This window comes from Vulpes lagopus, chromosome 1, assembly GCF_018345385.1.
Source record: "Vulpes lagopus strain Blue_001 chromosome 1, ASM1834538v1, whole genome shotgun sequence".
Classification (NCBI taxonomy): Eukaryota; Metazoa; Chordata; class Mammalia; order Carnivora; family Canidae; genus Vulpes; species Vulpes lagopus.
In genome coordinates this window covers 15,181,315-15,199,311 of record NC_054824.1, presented here as the reverse complement: position 1 = coordinate 15,199,311, position 17,997 = coordinate 15,181,315, and the positions used below count along the sequence as shown (strand labels likewise).

Sequence of the window (17,997 nt, the reverse complement as noted above, 5' to 3'; positions counted from 1 at the left end):
TCCTTTACAATAAAGCCAAGGGGAGAGAATTAAAAATCTTTGAAGTAGACCAAGGCTCAAAGGAATCAGCCAAGTAGACTTAAAGTAGTCACTTATTTCCCAAAACTGGTTTGTCGGCGAACAATAAAAGGAAGTAAAATTTATGGAGAAATTATACAGTGGATTTGTCACTTAAAATATCGTAACTGTCTCGAGGACAATACCCCATGCTGAGGATTAATGGTCCCGCCGGACCTTTGATTCACCAGCGCCTTTTCTTCGCCCTTGACAAATTGGATTTTTAGGAATGGGAAGGTCGCCTGGACCATTGTGCGCCAGCCATTCAGAGGCCGCGATTATGCAGAGGGCTGAGGGAACCACTCCATGTGACCCTCTCGGGTGGGACTCTGCAGCTGCTCCGCAGAGCAACTCTCTCACCAAACTCCGCGCCCTTGCGCTCGCGGTGCCAAAAGGCGCCCGCCCCGATTGAAAAGGCGCAGTGCATGCCCGGCCGCGTCACTCCGCGGGCGGAGGACGCACGTCGGGGTGCGGCTCCCGGGCTCGCGCGCCGCTCGGGCTCTCGTCCCTCGCGCCCTGCGGAGGACCCCGCGCGCCCCAGCGCCTGCCTGGCGGCGGCGGCAGCGATGCACGGAGCGGCCCGCGCTCCGGCCACCAGCGTGAGTGCCGACTGCTGCATCCCGGCGGGCCTGCGCCTCGGGCCCGTGCCCGGAACCTTCAAGCTGGGCAAGTACCTGTCAGACCGCAGGGAACCCGGGCCCAAGAAAAAGGTATTAGCCATTCCGACCTCCGCCCCCAGCCTTCCGCCTCCCTTTGCCCTGGCCCCGGCAGGGGTAGATGGGGCAAGTGGAGGAAAGGGGTGATGGAGTCGTCACCTGCCAGTTCGGCCAGGTGGCCTGGGGGACTCCGGTCATTCCCTGCAAGTCGCATTAAGCGAGAGCTGGACGTGGGCCGAACTGAGGGCAAAGGACGTGGCTGACCGGGGACAGCTCCCGGGGTGCGGGTGGGGGTGCATGGGACTCCTTACGCGCCGGGACCCTCGGAGCCCGCGGTTTCCCTGGAGCTCTGGGGTCTGGTTCCAGAGGCGGGGCGGCCCCGGCCTCTCTGCAGACGCGCCTTTTCTCTGTTACACAACGCGCAGGGCGGTGAAGACTTTTCTTACCCCCTTCCCTTCAACGCGCTAATTTAAGGCTTACATCGACCTTTCAATCACTTAATCTCATGTGTTGCGGGGGAAAAAAATGATCCTTGGGAAACTCTCAGTTCCTAGCCACCCCCCCCCCCGGGTTCGCCCCCAGCCCCCGCGGATGTCTGCTGGGCAGTTGCGGTAAATGGAGAGAGGGTGAGCCAGGGGGCGGCTCCGACTGGGGCTCCCAGGGCGAGGAGCGCCCACCCGCGCGGGGCACCGGGTCCGCGCCCCTGCAGCCGGGCTCCGAGAGTCCGGGGTCGCAGGCGGGAGGCGGCGGGTCACCCCGGCAGCTCTGGCTCCCGCAGCGGCGAACGGACCCCAGCCCGCAGCGGGCTTTTCAAGGCCTCCGCCCGCCCGGAGGCGTCCCGGCAGGCGAGGGTCGGCCCACGGGGCCCAGGAAAGGAGGCAGGGGTCCCGGTGCAGGGAGCGGGGGCGGGGGCGGGGGCGGGGGGCTGGGAGCATCTTCGCTTTGCCCGCTCGCTGCCGAGAGCTTTCTCGAAAGAAATTCCTCCGGCGCGCAGCCAGCGGGACCCGCATCTGGCTCCTCACACAGTCGGCCTAAGGCTTTCTTCTTTAAACGCGCTTTAATTGCTTTTAAACGGCCGGTGGTCCCGCGGCCGCTTTGTTCACACACTTTCACTGCCGGGCTCGCCGGCACCTCCGCACCGCGGGGCCGTGCAACGGGCACGCGGGGGCGCGACCGGGAGGTGGGAGGAAACTCTGGGTTTTGGTGCCGACTTCGAAACGTCTCTCCCCTGGTGTCCCCGCTGCTCTCAGAACCGCAGGATCGAGAACTGGGCCGGGGGTGGGAACGTCTAGGTGCTAGACCCCCCCCCTCCAGTCGCTCAGGGGGGGATGCTCTCGCCCGCCCTCGATGGTGCCCAGGTGGGGCGATAGGGGGAACTGTTGGGCTGGCCAGCCTCTCCCCCCTGCGCCCCCTAAGCAAGGGTCCTAGGCATTACCTTCGTCCCAGCAGTCCACAGCAGTCCGGCCAGAGTGAACACAACCATTTTCCTAGTAGGGCGGGGGTGTTGGGTGAACTTTCCCTCTGGGTCGTGGGCCTGGCCGAGGCGCGGGGAAGAACGACCACTGCTTGTGTTGCAGGTGCGCATGGTGAGAGGGGAGCTGGTGGACGAGTCGGGGGGCTCTCCTCTCGAATGGATAGGGTTAATCCGGGCAGCCAGGAACCCCCAGGAACAGACTCTCGAAGCTATTGCAGACTTACCCGGAGGACAGGTACTGTGGGCGTCCCCCCACTGCCAATTCTACCTACCTAACCGTTACTGAGGTGGCCACCAAAGTTAAGAGCAAAGCGCTTTAGCTGGAGGTCTCCTTTACACGTCCCGACGGCCCTGTAAGGTAGATACTATTATTTTCCCCGTTTGAAGAATGAGGGAAATGAGGTTCAGAGAGGTCCAATAGATTTTCCAGGGTCACACAGCGTCAGAACGACGATCAAACCGTTGCTCTTAGTTGTTTTTAGACCGATTACCCAGGAAATGACAACAAGCTGTCCTGTTCCTTGTGTCCCAGATCTTCTACCGAGCACTGCGAGACGTCCAGCCAGGGGAGGAGCTGACCGTGTGGTATTCCAACTCCTTAGCTCAATGGTTCGACATCCCTACGATTGCGACTCCCACGCACGACGAAAAAGGTACCGCGTCCGAGAGCGCCCAGGGCCAGCGGGGGGTGGGTGAGAGTCCAGCCCTTCTCCTGTCTTTGGAGGCGACCCCAGGGCCTTTCTCTTGAGCCATGTAAAACTGAATTCACCCCCCCTGTCTGTGTAGGCGGAGAGGCAATGTCACCACTACCTCCTTAAAATGTACTGTAAATGATAACAGCGACAATAATCTGCCTTGTGATGGCAGAGAAAAGAACATTCTATCTTTAAAAAAGATGTATTTATTGAGGGAGGGGAAGGGCAGAGGGAGAGAGAGAATCTCAAGCAAATTCCCTTTTGACTGTGGAGCCTGACATGGAGCTTCACCTCCTGACCCTGAGATCTTGACCTGGGCCACAACCAAGAGTCTGTGGCTTAACTTACTGAACCACCCAGGTGTCCCCAAAGATATTCTTTATGAACTTCATGGGGGTCATCTTTTCCTATTGCATACCCAGAGACAATTATTTACTCAGTTAAGAATCAATGAAAGAAAAAAAGAATCAAGGAAGAAGCCTTACATATAATCACATCATGAATTCCAAAACACACAACTCAAACCTGGAATGCTTTTAGAAGGTGGAGGGGCATCTCTTCACTGGTTTGAAGGAGAGTTAATTATTTCTACAGCATTTTAGAAACATTACGGTACTTACAGCTGGTCAGTTGGCAGGTACTGAGGCCCTTCCATTTAAATGGTATTTATTCATTCCCCCTCCCTACTTAAATTGAATCTGGGATGTATCCCAGTTTCTTCTCAGATTTATTTGATCCTTTCCAAAGCCAAGAGTGGATTTATGCAAATTAAGGGGCAGTAACTAAAGAGAAGAACATTTTCAAACCTTCCCTAGAACACTGAAGACTACTTTCTGTGAAAGAAAGCTGGGAGGTGTAAAATAGTTAAGATCTTGAGACCTCCCTTTTAATTCACAAAGCTTCTCTGACTTCCTTTCTTTCCTTGACAATTGTTTTAGTTTGCAATTTCTCCTAAAGACACAGTTATATTTAAAGTCAACACGATGAATGCTGTGAAATATCTTAACATGCTCTCCTCCTGAATTGCCTGGTTAACTCTCATCCCTTTAGAAATTGGGTTAAGGAAATTAATACAAAAGTGAGAATTAAGAAACACTTAATGAATAAGACAGAATGAAGCTTATTCAGAACTATGAATCACTTCAAAGTATCAGTCTCATGGGTAGATTTGTGTGTATGGTATCCATAGAACATTATCCTAAAGTAGTTTGTTCCTTGTATCACACTATATTAAATTCTCTTGTCAACCTTTTCCGGTAAAAGAGAAACATGATAAAAGCCCCGTGGTGGAGAACTCTCAAGTCTGCCACTACAGGACTATTCTAACAGCTGCTGACCTTTAGGGGCCATACATTTCTTCACAGAACACCCGTCCTTAGGCACTCTCAAGTAGTACAAAAGCAACTTGTTTGAGTGGTGGCTCTTGTGTTTTCATTTCAGCCAATTGAGCTTATAAACAGATGTCAGAATAGACACCATTTTCCTTTTGGGAATGTGTGGGCTATTTTGAACCCTGACTTCCCCACCTTTGATATGCTTGAAATCTTGGCAATCTCAGGGTCACACTTAGGAGAGGACGCAAAGTCACTTTATGAAGTGTGTTTGATACTTTTGGCATAGGCTGGTAATCAGAGTCCAAAGAATATGTCAGTTGGTCAGGATAAACTGAAAAAAGGGACATATGGGAACAGAGAATGCATTTGTTTAACTCTTGAGAAAGAAGTAAGTAGGGATGGCTGCTATTCTTCCAATACTGACTAACTCCAGTGGGTTTAAATTCCGTGGTAAGTTTAAGGAGAGTACGGACCCTTTGTTTTAGGGATAAAGCGTTCTTGGCTTTGCAATCGTAGAGTCATTCTGGGGAAGCAGCCCTCTGAAAACTCCTTCTTTAAAAAGGGGTAATGAGAGGAAGGTTCTGAGAAGGGAGGTGATATTTAAGATATTAAATCAGCATACCGATCAAGAGAACCCAGGAAGTCTTTTGTTTTTTTCCTTCAAGATTTATTTTCGAAGCTATTCAATACAAGGTAATAGAAATATTGGAATGATTTTATCTAAGTCTTCCATATACAATTAGGGTAGGTTCTCAGAGGCAGATCCTCTTTCTCCCCTTTTGCTTTCTGCTCTACCTTGGCTTCAGCTGGCATAAACAGATCTTTACTTGAACTTCCATCTTAGTTATCTAGGGGGACTACTTGCTTTATGGAGAGCCAAAAGTAAAATACAGGAAGAGGGAGGAAGATCTGGAATTTCTTTTGGTTGTTTTTGTAGTGATGTTTTAGAAGTTTGAGATGCTTGTGTGCAAGGGGACAGGGAATTTAACTTTTCCACCAAATTTAATGAGACAGACATATTTCGGGTACTTCCTTGTGGCTCAACTAACTTCTTTCTCACAGACATCCTTCAGTATTGCCAATCAGCCACCACATTAAAAAAGAAACCCAACTGCAAGATCTGCTGTTCTGTGTCCAGATGTAACAAGACCTTATTAAGAGAAAATTAACCTCCACCATGTGATCAAAATCTGTTTCATACATGTGTCTCTTGATTGTATTCCCAGATCCTGGCAAAATTAAAAAAAAAAAAAACCTAATGTTAATAATAGTAAACATGAGAACAGACTTGACACCAAAAACATGTATACAGTTCTTGGTAGAGAATTGTACACTTATTAAAAGCTGACTATACCATATATATATATATATATATATATATATGGTATATATATATGGTGTATATATATATATATATATTCTCTATATATATCCATTCATTTCATTAAAAAAATAAACTATCTTTTCCAAGGATTAAATTATTAAGTCTGATTCATGCAGCTATCTAGGAGTTAATTAATTACTCCAGGTGGAACAACTGACAAGATAATGCAACATCATCCTTCAGTTTTTAGAATATCAGGACATAGGGCTTTTTCTTTTCTCTCATCAAATTAAATGGGGTTAAAGAGGAAATAAAGATACAAATAATGTTGAAGAATAGCAGATCATAGTCCCTATGTGGTCCTTCAGTTGGTCACGCTCCAGGAAGACCTCAGGCAAAATGTTTAAGGCTGGGAGGGGGTGGGAAGGGTGGGTAGTGGACATAAAAGGCATTGTTCTATGAAAAGGAATGATTACATATGGCCCATACATACAAGATATTGTCTCGTCTGGTAATGAGGCGCTCACGACCATTAGATTGGTCTTTGTTCAGTTTATCCAAACTCCTTGACATACGCCACCTATTCTGCAAACGCCAACAGATGGGCCCGGGCACAGCACAGCTTCAACACTTGATTTAAAGCAACAGCTGCTCTCTGTTCTGGTCTCTTCCCGGGCCAGTCTGCCTGAGCGCTGCCCTCCCAACGAAGGTTTGCTCGGATGGCCCGGAGGAAGTCTTCGTTGGAAAGGCACAGGTCACCCCTTTGGCCCCTGAGTAATCCCAGAGGATGGAGGTGGTGACAGAGTCGACCGTTTGGAGCTTCTCGGGCTCCTTGCCCCAGGGGGGCCACCCGACTAACTCACTCGCTCGCTGGACCCAGGAATACTCCTGTGCCGCCCCCTCCCGCTGGCCCAAACCTATTTCCCCCTGGCTGGTTCGCCTCTCACGAGGTCGCTTTCCCCCTCTTTCTCGCCCAGGGGAGGAGCGCTACATTTGCTGGTACTGCTGGAGGACGTTTAGATACCCCAACAGCCTTAAGGCCCACCTGCGTTTCCACTGCGGGCTCAGCAGCGGCGGCGGGGGCCGAGCCTACCTGCACCCCGAGCACGCGGCTCGCCAGGGCGCCGCCCCGGCCGCCGCCGCCGGCCTTCCCTTCTCTCCGAAAGCCCCGGCGCCCGACTTCGCCGCGGCCGCGCCCGCGGGCACGCTGCGGTCCCACCCGCACGCCGCGCCGCCGCTCCAGGCCTGCGGGGCGCGGGAGGGCATCAAGCGCGAGGCCCCCGCGGCGCCCCCCGCCTCGCCGCCGCCCGCCAAGTGGGGGCCGTCCCGGAAGGCCCGGGAGCAGCCGGACCGCGCCCCGGACACGAGCGGGGCCGCCCGGGGACACAGCCACCTCGTGGGCGTCGTGGGCGTCGTGGGCGGCTCCCCCGCGGGCGGCGGCCTGGCCTTCCACCCCGGGGCGCGCTCCGCTTTCAAGCCCGCCGGCTCGGCCCGGGCGGCCGCGGCCGCACACGGCGACCCCTGCCGGGAGGAGGGCGGCGGCAAGCCCGGGCCCGGCCTGGCGGTGGGCAGGCTGCTGGGCGGCGGGCGGGCGGGCGGGCGGCCGGGAAGCGCGGACAGCCCGGCGGCGGGCGGCGCGGGCCACCACCACGCGCACCACCACGCGCACCACCACGCGCACCAGCACGCGCACCACCACGCGCACCACCACGCGCACCACCACGCGCACCAGCACGCGCACCAGCACCACCACCCCAAGTGCCTGCTCGCCGGGGACCCGCCGCCGCCGCCGCCGCCGCCCGGCCTTCCCTGCTCGGGGGCCCTGCGCGGCTTCCCGCTGCTCCCCGGGCCCCCGGACGAGGCGTCGGCCTTCAAGCAGGTGGAGCGCGCCCCGCCCGCCGCGCCGCCCGGAGCGCGCTTCGCCCCGCTGCCCCCCGCCGCGCTGCCCGTCGAGCGCTGCGCGCTGCCCGGCCTCGGCCTCGGCCTCGACGCGGGCGGCCTCAAAGCCTACCCGGCCGGCGAGTGCGGCCACCTGCCCGCCGTCATGCCGGCCTTCACCGTCTGCAGCGGGGAGCTTCTCTGCGGCTCGCCGGCCGCCGCCGCGTATTACCCGCTCAAGCTGCACCTGGGCGGGCTGCTCAAGTACCCGGAGTCCCTCTCGTACTTCAGCGCACCTGCCGCGGCGGCGGCGGCGGCGGCGGCGGCGGCGGCCGCCCTAAGCCCCGCGGAGCTGGGCTCCCTGGCTGGCATCGACCGGGAGATCGCCATGCACACGCGGCAGCTGTCGGAGGTGGCGGCGGGGAAGAGCCGCGGCCGCCTGGACGCGGGGGCGCTGGCGCCGGGCGTGGTGGCTGCGGGCGGCGCGGGGGGCGGCGGCGGCGGGGGCGGCGGCGCGGGCAAGCCCAAGACCGGCCACCTGTGCCTCTACTGCGGCAAGCTGTACTCGCGCAAGTACGGGCTCAAGATCCACATGCGGACGCACACCGGCTACAAGCCGCTCAAGTGCAAAGTGTGCCTGCGGCCCTTCGGCGACCCCAGCAACCTGAACAAGCACATCCGGCTGCACGCCGAGGGCAACACGCCCTACCGCTGCGAGTTCTGCGGCAAGGTGCTGGTGCGCCGCCGGGACCTGGAGCGGCACGTCAAGTCCCGCCACCCCGGACAGAACGCGCTCGCCAAGGCGGCCGACGGCCCGGGCGCGGGGCCCGACTGCGGCCCGGAGCCCGGGGAGCCCAAGAGCGACAACGACAGCGACGTGGACGTCTGCTTCACGGACGACCAGAGCGACCCCGAGGCTGGGGGCGGCGGCCAGCGCCACGCGTAACGCGCCTGCTGGGGACGGGGTGGGTCGGGAGCGCGGGGACAGAGAGGAGAAGGGGCGGGGGTAGCTCTGCCTGGGGGAAGAGGAGCCCCTGCAGATGTGAAGGATCCGGTTGACACTCTCCCCTTTTTTTGGTTTTTTGTTTGTTTGTTTGTTTGTTTTTGGCCGGGCTCCAGATTGGGAACCGAGAGAGGTCCCAGGTCCGATGCGCAAACTCCCAGCAAAGGTTTGGAAGCGACTCCGACAAGCCTGGCCTCCTGCGCGGGGCTTCTCGGACTGGCGGGTGCCCACCCCCCCGTCCCCCCCCACCCGGGCCCTCGGACTCCGCGGGTGCCCCCCCCCCCCAAACGCCCAGGAGGTCGGCTCTCAAGGTTTAGGATCGCATTAACGTGAACTTCGCAGCGCCCTTGAGGGCGCCGGTTTTAACTGCCGTGTGTTTTTTTAAATTGTTCTTTTCTGTGGAGGAAATTGTGCCTTTTGAAACGATGGTGTGTGTGTGTGTGTGTGTGTGTGTGTGTGTGTGTGTGTGTGTGTGTGTGTTTTACATTAGCGTTTCACTCAATAGGCAAAACAGTAGTCACAGTTCGGTAGACGTGACGTCCATACGTTTGTTTCCATTGCATCGGTTCTCGTGTCAAAGACTACTACGCCTTCTCGCATTGACTACATAGGGGTAGCAGGTGTACACGTTGGTCAGGTTGCAACTATTTATAAGAGAGTAATGGCAAATGTAAAATACCTAAAGCATGAATCTAAAAGCACGCAATATATAATTTTAAAGAACATGTCTTACCTGGTAGAGTACAAATGTGATATATGTTGTCTTATAATGAACGATGTACAGTGGATTCAGTATTTTGGTCTTGGTTCCAGTTTGTGCAATCTTTAATAAAAATAAAGATACAAGTGACAGTTTCTTCACTTTGCGATTTCAGCAGATCCTTCAAAAAAAAAAAAAAAGAAAGAGCTTAATTTGAAAACAATTGATGAGGAGACTCCATAATAAAATGAATCAGGACACTCAAAGACTTTGATTATTCACAAAATAAATGTTAAGTAGTGTTTTAATAGGGAAATATACCATTTCAATATGTGCACTTCACAGGCTCCCCAGATAGCAGGCAAAGCAATTGTTTTCTGAAACCGTTGTTAATTATGCTAAGAGGTTTTGGGTTTAGAAAAGAACTAATGACCTTCAAGGAAAAAAAATGCATTTTCCTCATCAAAAAAGAATTATAGAACTATAGAATCACTATTTCTTGTTCTGTATCTTTTTGACAGGATTTTTCTTGGGAAGCATACAAGGGAAACTTGCTCAGTGCTTTTTATGACTCCTATACTTTAGTATTCATTCAACAAATGCTAAGGGAGGATGGATATTATTGAAGGTACAGATCTACCGGTCTGTGTAGTTTTCTTTTCTCCATGCACTCTTTCCAATAATCTTGTGCTTTTGGTATGTGTCCCATTTTACAGAAGAGAAAATATACACTTCAAGGACACTGGGAGGCCCATAAGGAGAAGGCCAAAGTTAGAAACAATGACTTTGTTTATGGGTGTAAAAAATTAATGCTAGCTAATGGAAGACTATCATAAATAATATATTTCTGTGGGCTAAAATTGGAAAGCACCCTCTCCCCTTCCTATGTCATCCCTCAACCCCATAACCCCAGGGGAGGATTTCACTGAAGTTACATAGAAGTGGAGGATTAGCTGTTCCCTCAACTAAGGGCAGGTACCCTAAGACCAGGTCTGTAGTGCTCTTCCCAGAGGTTGGTGGGAAGATTCTTGTAGGTCACCAAAGGGTCTGGATGTGATCCGGATGATTTAATTCAGTTAAATATGACTTTTATTTTCTGAATCCTGAGTACTGCAGCGGTCTCCACCCAGCTGTCTCCCAGGTGGAAACATGGCCTCAGTCACTGGGTGGCTGGCAGGGGCTTTTTCTAACCCGTCCTAGCAAGAGGCATGGGTGGGGGGAGGAAGAGGACATCTGACTTCTATAGGGGCTGATTTGCAAAAAAGACTTTTTCTAACTTATGGAAGGGATTTTAGGTTTTTAGCATCGGCTGACCAGAAAATGTTTTGCTTTGTAAAAGAAAGCCCCAAAAAGAAAAAAAAAAATCCATGTGGATTAACACATGTATACAGTGACAATGATACTACCATTTATTGAGGGTCTACCTTATGCCAAATCCTTATGCTCTTTGCAATTCTTTCCTCTCTGTAGAAGATGACCATGGGCTTGGCCCACTAGGTTCAGTGATTCCCTGACACACAGAACTGGAAGTGAACCCAAGCATCTGCCCGTTCAGCTTGCTCTAGACGCCCAGGGCTTCTTATTGCCTACTTAGTATCACAGTCCTGCCCTTCAAAGCAGTTACTGCTTGAAACAAAATCCACCCTCATGGAGAAATATTGGAAAACTTTCGGAAATCAGATTGTTTAAATCCTCAGGGAGAGTGAGAAAGGCTGCCCAGATTTAAAACATGAAAAGTTTTATCTGCTGTAAAAGTCTTTTTTCTTTCTTTCATTACTTGGCTCCCTACTAAGTCCTATAACTCTTAGTCGTTTATTATTTTTTTCTTAGTGGTTTAAAGAAATAAATTAAAAAGAGTTTGGTCAAAGGAAATACATTTAAAATTGATAAAGATTTGTTTATTTTTAAAGATTTTATTTATTTATGAGAGACATAGAGGCAGAGACACAGGTGGAGGGAGAAGCAGGCTCCATGCAGGGAGCCCGATGTGGGACTTGATCCCAGGTCTGTAGGATCACACCCTGGGCTGAAGGCGGCACTAAACTGCTGAGCCACCCAGGCTGCCCTAAAATTGATAATGATTTAATGAAACAACAAACTGGCAGCTTTCTTTTCCCCTTTGTAAATTGATACTGACTAGGTTATTAAAACAAATTTCAATATAAAAAATGAAAGTTGAATATAGACTTAAGAGTTTCTTAACAGCAAGTCATTTGTAATTCTCCATAGGTCGCCTCAGATAACCTGCATATTTGTCCATGGATGTGTGCATTATCATATATAATTAATGTGATTATTTATTTTAATGACGAAGTCCAATCAGTGATGTACAACCAGTAACATAAATACTACTTATTTAAACGGCTCAGTTGAATCAGACGTCTAAAGGAAGTCTCCAATCCCTTTGTCTCCATTCCCACCCTCCAAACCTTGATCCTTCTCATCCTGATGACCATAGCTACTTTGAAGGTTATGCTCATTCCACTGGAAGATTCTAAGATTTTAGCTAAATATCTTGTATCAAGAGATTAAAAAACGTGAGAACATTTATGTCTTTTAGAAGTAAAAGTATCTAGATTGTTTGGGCCCTAATTTGGACATTAAAATGTTTTGCTAACCTAAATAAATCAGACATGGGTTCTAGGCTTGCCTCTACCACTTACTTGGTGTCTTGGGCCAGTCTCTTTACTGCCCCAATTTCCTCATCTGTAAAACAAGTTGAGATAAGCAATAGGCAGGTTGTGAGGATGGAATGAGTTAACGCAGGTAAACAATTTAGAATAAAGCTTGATGCATAGTGAACTCTCACACAATAATAAAATAACCAGGTAAACAATTCAGAATAAAGCTTGATGCATAGTGAGCTCTCACACAATATTAAAATAACCCTAACAATTCTGCGGTTTCATTTTGAGGACATCAACCAGGAAGATAAGGGCGGACGCCCTTTTACCCCTTTTACAGTCATTAGCACTCCTTCTCCCCTTGGTTCACTTCTGTCCCCGGACAAACTGGCCCCAGCTACAGTAAATAAAGGCCTTTCACACTTTTGCCAAAGAGGAACTTCGTCCGTCCGTCACGCCCCTTATCAAGTCGTCTTTCCATCTTAAGCTCAGACATCCGCCTGTTCAAGGGCCTCACAGCCGTTCAGCGCACGGGAAGAACGTTCTTCATCTGTTTTCACTCATTTTTGAAATGCACGGCTGTGCAGAAGCCCGGGGTGGAGGTGAGCGCGCGGACGTCTCCCCTCAGGGGTGGGGCAGGGAGCGGAACACGCGGCGAGAGCTGCGACCCCTCGAGGTTCTTCCCTGGGGAAAGTCCACTTCCCGTCCGGACTCGGAGGGAAGCAGGTGGGCGGCGGCGGGGTTCTAGCTTAGGGCCGCGGGAGGGGGAGCGGAAGGAGCTGTCCGCGGCGTGGTGCTGGAGGGCCGGGGACCAGAGGGCAGTGATTGGCGGCTTCCCTCTGCTCCGAGCGCTGCCATTGGCTCATTCCTTGGAGCCAGGGATGCTCCTGGTGGCGGGTGCTGTCCCCCCATCCCCAGGAACCCCCGGACCCACTGGCGGGGTGGCCGCCTGAGTGGGTGCCGCAGGGTCAGGTAGTGAGCGTGGCGCTCCAGCGGCTCGCGGCTTCGCTCTCCCTCCGGGAACGGGGCGGGGGGCGGGGGGCTCGGGTTCTGGGCTGGGGCAGGGGTGTGGGAGCCTCGCCGTTTTAGGTGTGGGGTCTGGGAGCCCTGGGGAGGGGGAGGGAAACGTGGGGCCCGCCCCCTCCCGCGGCAGCAGCGCCCAGCAGGAGGCCGAGGGAGTCCCTGGCGCCTAACCAGCCCCTGTGGAAGTGCTCCTGCCCTGTCGCGGCGGGGAGCTGCGGCACCAGCGCTGCGGCGCCCTCGCCATCTGCTGCTGCCTCCCGGGGGGAATGGGGCAGAGGTTCTGGCGCCGTCGGGAGGTCACACTCGACCCTTGGCCACCCAGGTGTGAGTTGTGAAGGGGAGGACTCAACAGACGGCGGGGCCTACGTGTTTAGTTCCAGAAGGAGCGTGGCGCTCGCTCTGGGCTGGGTGACCTTCCTACAAAAGATGAAAAGGAGCGCTTCTGTCATCTGCGACTGTAGTTTAATTCAAATTAGGTGTAACCAGTTGTACGACGGACAACTTGTTAAAGCCTTTGGCTTGGGAACCGGCCCGGGGCCCTTAAAAAAGGGGGCCGAGCTTGTGTGGACTGTATGCCTGCGTGTAAATCCTTTAAGGACACTCATTTCATTTCAAGTGCAATATGTTTTCATTGTTTAAATTTTAGCATTTCATGTAAATAGATAAAAATGAAAGCACAATTTATTATAAAGATGAGCGTGTTAGCATAAGAGACAGATGTTTGCAATCAGAATCGAACAGATTGAGGGACATTTTCATGTAGAACGAGGAAACTTTATTAAAAGTGAAATATATTAGGTATCCAAATATCATGAGTATTGTCTACCTTTTTTCCCCTCTATCCACATATGCTTTTGCATACTTTGGTATTGTAGGAAATGGCTGCAAATACACATTTCCTATTCTTAATGTTGTCAGTATGGTAATACTGTCATACTTAAATTAATTTAAGTAGAGAATGATTTAAAATCCAACGTTCCAAGGCAAGTTGTATTTGAATGGGAGACACTCAGTTCCAGCGATTTGTGTAGAAAGCCTTAGGTGGAAATGTCTCATATGACAGGAAATATAGTGAAGAGAAATGCAATAGCAGATGGCTTTACACAAGAGCATAGTGAAGGTCAAAGACAATTTTTTTCTTTTTTCTTTTTTTTTTTTTTCTTTCTTTCTTTTTAAAGATCCCTGACAATAGGCAGAAAGATAAGATTCTGTACTCAACACTGAGCCATTCATTCCTGAATTATCACCTTAAGGTAAATGGAGACATGACCAGGTCAGGTCTTAAGCTCACTTGAGTGCATTGGACCATAGCAGAACGCATCTATGAGCAACAAAATGCTTTCAGGTATGCTAAAAGTCAATCCAATGAGAAATGAGTCCATGTATGATGTCACATTTTATAAACTTTGTGATTTTCAGCAAGCTGGAGGAAGAAATGCCTTAGTAACCAAGAAGACAGAGAAAAGAAAATACATTAGGGGGTTTATAGGATAGGCCTCTGAACTACTTACAGCCCAAATTGCTGAAATGTGGTTTTAGGTACCACTTTTGCTGTCTATAGGTGTTTTACATATATTGTGCCCCTCATTTGTTTCCCAAATAAATTTGCATATCACTGGCTTCAGTTGGGTGTTTGGGACTTCATGATATTCATACTGGCCCATATTTTCCTCATAAAATGAGAAAAAAATAGCTTTGCCTTGAAGTTTCCTGGAGAGCATTCATTGCATTAAACCGTCATTATCTCACTTAATCTTTATAACAATCTATTTTCCAGATAAGGGAAATGAGATTTGTGTTGCACAGCTAGCTAGAAATACTCCCAGGATTCATCCCTAGGCCTCTTGACTCCACAGCCTAACTCTCAATATGCTGTATGTCCTTTTTAAAGCCCTATCATCTGACATAGGAAGTGCCCAGAAATTTAGTAACTGGATTCAGTGAATGTTTCACAGGACAAAAGATGAGGTGAGTTGAAAGATTATTGGCTGCCGAGACTTTCAGCTGGAGCTAGAGTTAAATTGGCTTGTTACAGACTTGAAATTATTATTATTTGAATTCCTGTAAGGCTGGGTTCAGTTCAGTCTAGCCTGACTCAGTCTTATTAAACACAAAGTTGGGTGCCTGGGGGTGAGTGTAGAGTGGTCCACCTGTGGTCCTGCTGACCCTAGGAGGAAAGGTATGGTAGTTGGAGTCTGTTGAGAACTTCGGGACTAATTGGGCCCTATTCCCAAGTTAGGATCTAAAAAATTTCCCAGACTCCTAGCACCCCTTGGGACTGACACTGGTGGTATATAGTCCAATCAGTTTTCAAACTCTTTTCTCATGTGGCAGGCTGGATTCCTGGGAGACTAGGCCACCCGGGGGTGGGGCTGGATTCTCCTGAGGCTGGTCTGCTGATGGTGGACCTGAGGATGAGCAGGAAGAGAGAAATAAAGGCCTCAAATCAAAATTGAATGCTAGGCACTTTGTCATCCGGAAGGAGCCAGGCTGGGGCCAGAATCCCAGTAGTTACAAGGTGGCAGGAGTGAAATCAAACTAAAACAGGAAGGTTGGGATAGAATGAAGGAGATAGAGAAGGAATGAAACTGACAACACCTGGAGCCCGGGGATGGGAATTTTGTAATAAGTTAATTTTGTTTTTTAAAATAGGTAATATGCTCATATGTTCAAAGGTAGTAACTGTATAAATAAGTTTATATTTAGGAGTCTTCATGTCTCATTTCTGTACCGTCCTGTCCACCGGAGATAATTGCTAGGGGTAGATTAATTGCAAAGCTCATTGGCATGAGTTCCTTCCAAGACCTGGACCTAATTTTGTCTTGTTTTTCTTAAAGTGATTTTCCCCAATTCTTTTTTTTTAAGATTTTATTTATTTATTCACGACAGAGAGAGAGAGAGAGAGAGAGAGAGGCAGAGACACAGGCAGAGGGAGAAGTAGGCTCCATGGCTCGATTCAGGGAGCCAGACGGGACTTGATCCAGGGTCTCCAGGATCACGCCCTGGGCTGAAGGTGGCGCTAAAAAGCTGAGCCACCTGGGCCGCCCGATTTTCCCCAATTCTAAGAGTTTCAGAACCTACAAAATCTGGATCTGTACTTTGCAACCAGTTATTTTAGTTTCTTTTTGTTAGGAATAAACACTCCAGAATGGATATACATAAGCCGAAGATTTTTTTCCTGTATCTTGTGCCTTTATTTTTAAAAAAATCATAGGGCAGCCCCAGTGGCTCAGCGGTTTAGCACCTACCTTCAGCCCAGGGCCTGATCCTGGAGACCTGGGATCGAGTCCCACGTTGGGCTCCCTGCATGGGGCCTGCTTCTCCTTCTGCCTGTATCACTGCCTCTCTCTCTCTCTCTCTCTCATGAATAAATAAATAAAATCTTAAAAAAATTAAAAATCATATACTCTGAAAGTCTTTCCAGAGCAGCTCCAAAAGAGCCTCCTCATTCTTTTTTTCTTTAACAGCTTCATAATATTCTATTGTATAGACAATTATAGGTTATTTAACCAATTCTCCTTTTGATGGCACTTGGGTTATTTTCTATAAAGAATGCTTCAATAAACAGCTTATGCTAGGGGCACCTGGATGGCTCAGTGGTTTAGTACCTGCCTTTGGCTCAGGTTGTGGTCCTGTGATCCTGGGATCGAGTCCCATATCGGGCTCCCTGTGGGGAGCCTGCTTCTCCCTCTGCCTATGTCTCTGCCTCTCTCTCTATGTCTCTCATGAATAGATTAAAAAAAAAAAAGGGAGCTTGTGCTAAGTGATTTGGTAGGTGCAGTGCATGTGAGGGAGTGGTCAGGGAAGACACTGAGCTGACCAGCATAGTATCCAAACCAACCTCAAAGAAATGGATAATTGGCTGACTGCTCAACTGATTACTTCTCTTAGTGGTTGCAAGGCTCCCTTAGCTCTTGACCATATTCTGCAATCGGGAGGCAACACTGGGGGCCTCTATCCATTCTTTTCTTCCCTTGGGAATTTGACAGAGAATCCTTGAGAGACCTGAGCTATAGAACTGTACCTCTCCAGGTCAGACAACATGGAAATCCTGATGTTAGGCTAACATGGAAAATGTATGTTTGTGTGCAAGTGTATTTGAACTTTTTAAGTTCTCCTATGAACATTACCACCAAATTTTGATTTCCCTGAGATGTGTATTATTTGAAAGTACTTTATGTAAAACCATCTTTGGGATTATAATTCAGACCTGTAACTGGATGAATGGATGTGGGCCTGTGGTAAGCAGTAGGTACAGAGCATAATCCACACCAGCTGTAGAATAGTGGCGAGCACTCCAGTAGGGAAACAAACGAATGCAAATGAGATGCACTTGGCCATGGAACAAAGATGAAAATGACATTCACTTGTAAATGAGTTTTCTGTGTTTGATGTAAACAGAATGACATGCATTTTGCAGGGAGACCTCCATGACCTTGGGATAGTTGTTGAATTCATTACATGGGGCTGCACATGTTTCTGACATTTTATCATTATGAGTGTATCTCATGATCTAACCATCTCTAGGCTTTTACTTAGAAGCATTTCCATGATTTTCTGGCCTAGGAAGTGGTCTCAGAGGTAAGGTGAGATGCTCATCACTGACAGCTTGAATGCTCTGGAATAAAACTTGATTCTGGCACTTTGCACTCAGATAAGGGCATAGATGATCTGATAGAGCTTAAGATCAAGAGGAAGAGCATCAATGTCTCAGCTTTGCCTTCCATTGCTAGCTGTAGGTCCCAGCCTTGATATTTGCTTACACATTAGACATGATGATGATTCATCTTTAAGTTTCCTTTAAAAATCTCCCCTCTTCTCTGTAGCCTTCCCTGACTGTCCCATCCCAAGGTGATCTTTTCTTCTTCTGGACTTCCATAGCAGGTGATCTGTGATACTCATTAGTCACTTATTTTGTCAAATACATATATGAGATTATGTCATTTGCTTTAAAAAATATCCCCAGCGAATATAAATAATAGTGAAAGGGAATATAAGGGAAGGGAGAAGAAATGTGTGGGAAATATCAGGAAGGGAGACAGAACATAAAGACTCCTAACTCTGGGAAACTAACTAGGGGTGGTGGAAGGGGAGGAGGACGGGGGGTGGGGGGGAATGGGTGACGGGAACTGAGGGGGACACTTGACGGGATGAGCACTGGGTGTTTTTCTGTATGTTGGTAAATTGAACACCAATAAAAATTAATTTATTAAAAAAAAATATCCCCAG

The 17,997-nt window shown here is 49.8% G+C and overlaps 1 protein-coding gene across 1 annotated transcript; it reads left to right on the top strand.

Moving 5' to 3' along the window:
• Positions 1–623: 623 nt before the first annotated feature.
• PRDM13 (PR/SET domain 13) lies at positions 624–12,698 on the top strand. The gene is made up of 6 exons (XM_041747244.1): positions 624–767; positions 2,291–2,422; positions 2,720–2,840; positions 6,518–7,203; positions 7,273–8,360; positions 12,233–12,698. Exons 1-6 carry the CDS (start codon positions 624–626, stop codon positions 12,696–12,698), a joined length of 2,637 nt encoding a protein of 878 aa, XP_041603178.1.
• Positions 12,699–17,997: the final 5,299 nt, after the last annotated feature.

Excerpts from the sequence above, each read along its gene's own strand:
- PRDM13 (XM_041747244.1), top strand. The coding sequence starts at position 624 with ATGCACGGAGCGGCCCGCGCTCCGGCCACCAGCGTGAGTGCCGACTGC. Across the intron at positions 768-2,290 it reads AACCCGGGCCCAAGAAAAAG|GTGCGCATGGTGAGAGGGGA; the intron begins GTATTAGCCATT and ends CTTGTGTTGCAG. Across the intron at positions 2,841-6,517 it reads TCCCACGCACGACGAAAAAG|GGGAGGAGCGCTACATTTGC; the intron begins GTACCGCGTCCG and ends TTTCTCGCCCAG.